Here is a 944-nt window from a genome sequence, read left to right as displayed (position 1 = left end):
GACGGGCGGCCCCCCCCCCTCCCTGGGCAAGAACATCGCCATGGGCTACGTGGAGACAGCACACAGCCGCGCTGGCACCGCGCTCACCGTCGAGGTGCGGAAGAAGCAGCACCCAGCCCTCGTCACCAAGATGCCCTTCGTGCCCACCCACTACTACATAGCCAAGTGAGGCCAGTGCCTGCTGTGGGCATGGCCCCTGGCCCTAATAAATGCCCCCTGCCCCATTCTCCTGCCCTCCTCCCTGGTGACAGCAGTGGGTGCCAAAGCAAGGGGGGTGGGGGTGAGGCACAGCACTTTAATGGTGCAGAACATGCCCAACAGGTGCCAAAGGAAGAGGGGGCAGGTGGGGCACAGCACTGCAATGGATGTGCCCAGCAGTCCTGGAGCTCCTCACTCCCGGTGTGTCTTCGCTGGCTCCGCTGCTGAGCTGTCCCTGGAAGAGAAGCTGCAGTGTGAGCAGGGCACGGACAGCACCCCAGCATGGGGGAGGGGGGGTCACCCCGCCACCTGCGCCAGGCTGGCAGGGCCGGAGTTGCACTAACTGGGGCGTACTCGTTTGAGGATGCAGCCAGGAAGGCACAGACTGGGATGCACTGGCTGGGGGGCACAGATGGGAGGGAGCTCACTGAGCTGTACTTGTTTGGGGCTGCAACCAGGAGGATGGTTGCCGGGGGCATGCTGGGCTGAGAGGGCACTCACTGGGCTGGACTAGGGGCAGACGGAGGGGCAGTCACTGGGCTGTACTGGGCTGGAGGTGCAGATGGGGGTTGCTCATTGGTCTAGACTGCTCTGAGGGTGCAGCCAGGACGCATCCTGGGCAGGGAGGGGGCACAGACTGCGGTGCTCTGGGCCGGGGGCACAGCCGGGGGTGCTGGCAGGGCTGGGCCGCGGCGGGGGCGCTGCCGGTGGGGCCCGCGGGGAGCAGGGCGGGGGTTGCGGTTCGG

General features: G+C 66.8%; 2 protein-coding genes across 2 annotated transcripts in view; both read left to right on the top strand.

Moving 5' to 3' along the window:
- Nucleotides 1–169, top strand: part of AMT (aminomethyltransferase) — a 2,757-nt gene extending 2,588 nt beyond the window's left edge. The window contains exon 6 of the mRNA XM_009996954.1: nt 2–169. Coding sequence (XP_009995256.1) covers nt 2–169 — 168 coding nt within the window. The remainder of the gene's footprint in view (nt 1) is intronic.
- Nucleotides 170–310: 141 nt separating this feature from the next.
- Nucleotides 311–944, top strand: part of UBA7 (ubiquitin-like modifier activating enzyme 7) — a 9,468-nt gene continuing 8,834 nt past the window's right edge. The window contains exon 1 of the mRNA XM_009996953.1: nt 311–343. Coding sequence (XP_009995255.1) covers nt 311–343 — 33 coding nt within the window. The remainder of the gene's footprint in view (nt 344–944) is intronic.

This window comes from Chaetura pelagica, unplaced genomic scaffold, assembly GCF_000747805.2.
Source record: "Chaetura pelagica isolate M959 unplaced genomic scaffold, ChaPel_1.0 scaffold24, whole genome shotgun sequence".
Lineage (NCBI taxonomy): Eukaryota > Metazoa > Chordata > Aves > Apodiformes > Apodidae > Chaetura > Chaetura pelagica.
This window is presented reverse-complemented; position numbering and strand designations above follow the sequence as displayed.